Source organism: Colobus angolensis, unplaced genomic scaffold (assembly GCF_000951035.1).
Source record: "Colobus angolensis palliatus isolate OR3802 unplaced genomic scaffold, Cang.pa_1.0 Scaffold136, whole genome shotgun sequence".
NCBI classification, from domain to species: Eukaryota; Metazoa; Chordata; class Mammalia; order Primates; family Cercopithecidae; genus Colobus; species Colobus angolensis.
Genome location: NW_012114444.1, coordinates 1,109,319 through 1,111,485, shown reverse-complemented (window position 1 = coordinate 1,111,485; position 2,167 = coordinate 1,109,319). Strand labels below are relative to the sequence as shown.

The 2,167-nt window shown below is 59.5% G+C and overlaps 2 protein-coding genes across 2 annotated transcripts in view; one reads left to right on the top strand and one right to left on the bottom strand.

Annotated features, from left to right (window-relative positions):
* DNAJC5 (DnaJ (Hsp40) homolog, subfamily C, member 5) overlaps positions 1 to 2,167 on the top strand; it is a 1,035,873-nt gene that overhangs the window by 463,961 nt on the left and 569,745 nt on the right. The gene's annotated exons all lie outside the window — the stretch shown is intronic.
* KCNQ2 (potassium channel, voltage gated KQT-like subfamily Q, member 2) overlaps positions 1 to 2,167 on the bottom strand; it is a 60,713-nt gene that overhangs the window by 34,534 nt on the left and 24,012 nt on the right. The window contains exon 7 of the mRNA XM_011934541.1: positions 1,989 to 2,114. Coding sequence (XP_011789931.1) covers positions 1,989 to 2,114 — 126 coding nt within the window. The remainder of the gene's footprint in view (positions 1 to 1,988; positions 2,115 to 2,167) is intronic.

Sequence of the window (2,167 nt, the reverse complement as noted above, 5' to 3'; positions counted from 1 at the left end):
AAAAAAAAAAAAAAAACAGAGAGAGAGACAGAGATGGCAGAGAGACGGGCGGGGCAGTGAGACATGGACCCTAGCTAGAATGTTGTGGGGGACAGGGGAGTCGAAAGAGGCCAGAGAATCCCAGAGCAGCTTCCAAGCCCGGGTCCCACCGAGGGCCAAGTCTGTGAAAGGGGGCCAAGCCCTCCACCCCACCCAGGGGGGCAGATGGATGGGACACTTCCACACACAGCTCTCCAAAAATCTTTGCCCTGAAACGTTCCCAGCTGCCATCCGACCTGCTCCTTCAAAGTAGACGCCAACTCAAGGGAAAGGAAGCTGGAGGCCTGGCAGATGGGGCCTGGCCTGCGGGGGAGGTGAGGGCGGGATTCCCCCCACACTGGTGAGGACCCCCAAAGGCTGCAAGAAAGGGAAATTGGGGGTAGAGCTCATCCTATCCCAGGAGGAGGCACACAGTTAGCGTGTTTGAATCAGAAATACCAGCATCCCTATTTGCTGTTTAAGACTAATCAGGTAAACCCCAAAGAAAAACACAGAAGCAGCCGCAGCCACCGCAGTGGGACCCAGAGGGGAGGGCACCGTGACCACAGAGTGGGGCTGTATTCTCACCATAAGGCTTAGGAACTGTCGGACATTTAAAAATATACACCAGCATTACTCCGAAAAAACACCCAAATAAAAATCCCAATTCAATCGTAAAGATGAGAAGACTTGCCCACAAAAGACCTGGGGGATGGGCTTCTCCCCACTGAAAGCCCTAAGGCCTGGCAGTCACAGCTCAGGATGCCCTGGGCCTCACGCTGACCCTACGGTGGGGCCTGAACCACACGATGGCTCAGTGAGTCCAGGTCGTCTGCCTGGTCCACAGCCTGGGCCCCGGGGCACGCTCAGCTCTCAACCCCCACCCAAGCCCTGCCTGGGAAGACAGTGCCTGGGTCTCATGAAATTAATAAAATAACTTCAGATCAGCTGCTTCCAGCTTAGGCACCAGGTGGAGCTGCCCACACCTTTCCCGCAGGGATAAGCCCACTCGGCCAGCGTGTGCAGGGCTGGGCCTGGGGTCTGGTCTCAGCCTCCCAGGAGACCACAACCCTGCCCCTGCGCACCACCAGCCTGAGGGTGTCTGTGGCCCCAGGTGAGGAGGAGCCCGGGGCCCAGATCTGTTCAGACCTGATCAGAGTGGGGCCTGCGGAGCCACCTGGTCTCCAAAAACACAGGGCCTCGGAGATCCCACGTCCACCCCACACCAGGGGGTCCCCTTCAGAAGGCTTCCAGGAACCCTCTCGACAGGGGTGACTTGCTTCGAGAGAAGCCCGGCCACAGCACAGGGACAGGTGGCCAAGACAGTGGGCTGGGGTCCCGGCAGCAGGGAGGCCAGGGAGGGGGTGACCAGTAGAGGCTCCACAGACCCACAGGCTCCAGACCACCCTGGACAGACAGGCTAGAGGCTGAGCTGGGACCAGAGGATCGGCTGCCCTTCAAATTCTCTCCTCTCTTACCCTGAGGGGCAGTGCCAGGGGTGGGGGCCAGGGACAGGAGGACCCAGGACGATAGCAGCCAGCCATGGGCACAGAGGGCAAAGCCTCCCACTCACCCACTCCCACAGCCACCAGGTCATGGGGTTGGTCCCTGGACCAGGGTTGCCCAGGACAGATCTCCCAGATACGCCTCTTCTCCCCCTTCCCCCAATGATCAGGACACAGAGCAGGTGGAGGATCACTCAGGAAGAAGGAAGATGCCGACCACAGCTGAGCTCAGGCTCCCTGGGGCCCAGCCCTCCCCACCTGCTCCCCCACCAGCGTGGCAACCGTCACCCCGCCTCAACCACAAGCCATCATAACCATGGGTGGCCAGTAGGTGGCCCCAAAGAAATGTATGGAGCCGGCTCAGCCAGCGACAGCCTGGTCCCAGCAAAGTGACAAGGGCACGTCCTCAGCCGGTGGACAGGTGGGACAGCAGGGAAAGGGAAAGCCACAATGACCACAACTCACCAGGCCCCACCAGAGTGCATCCGCGTAGGTGTCAAAGTGGTCGTTCTCCCCCTTCTCTGCCAAGTATACCAGGAACGAGGCCAGGATGAGACAGAGGAAGCCGATGTACCAGGCGGTGACCAGCTCCTGAGAGGTAGATGGTACCACCATCATCACCACCATTACATCACCATCACCAC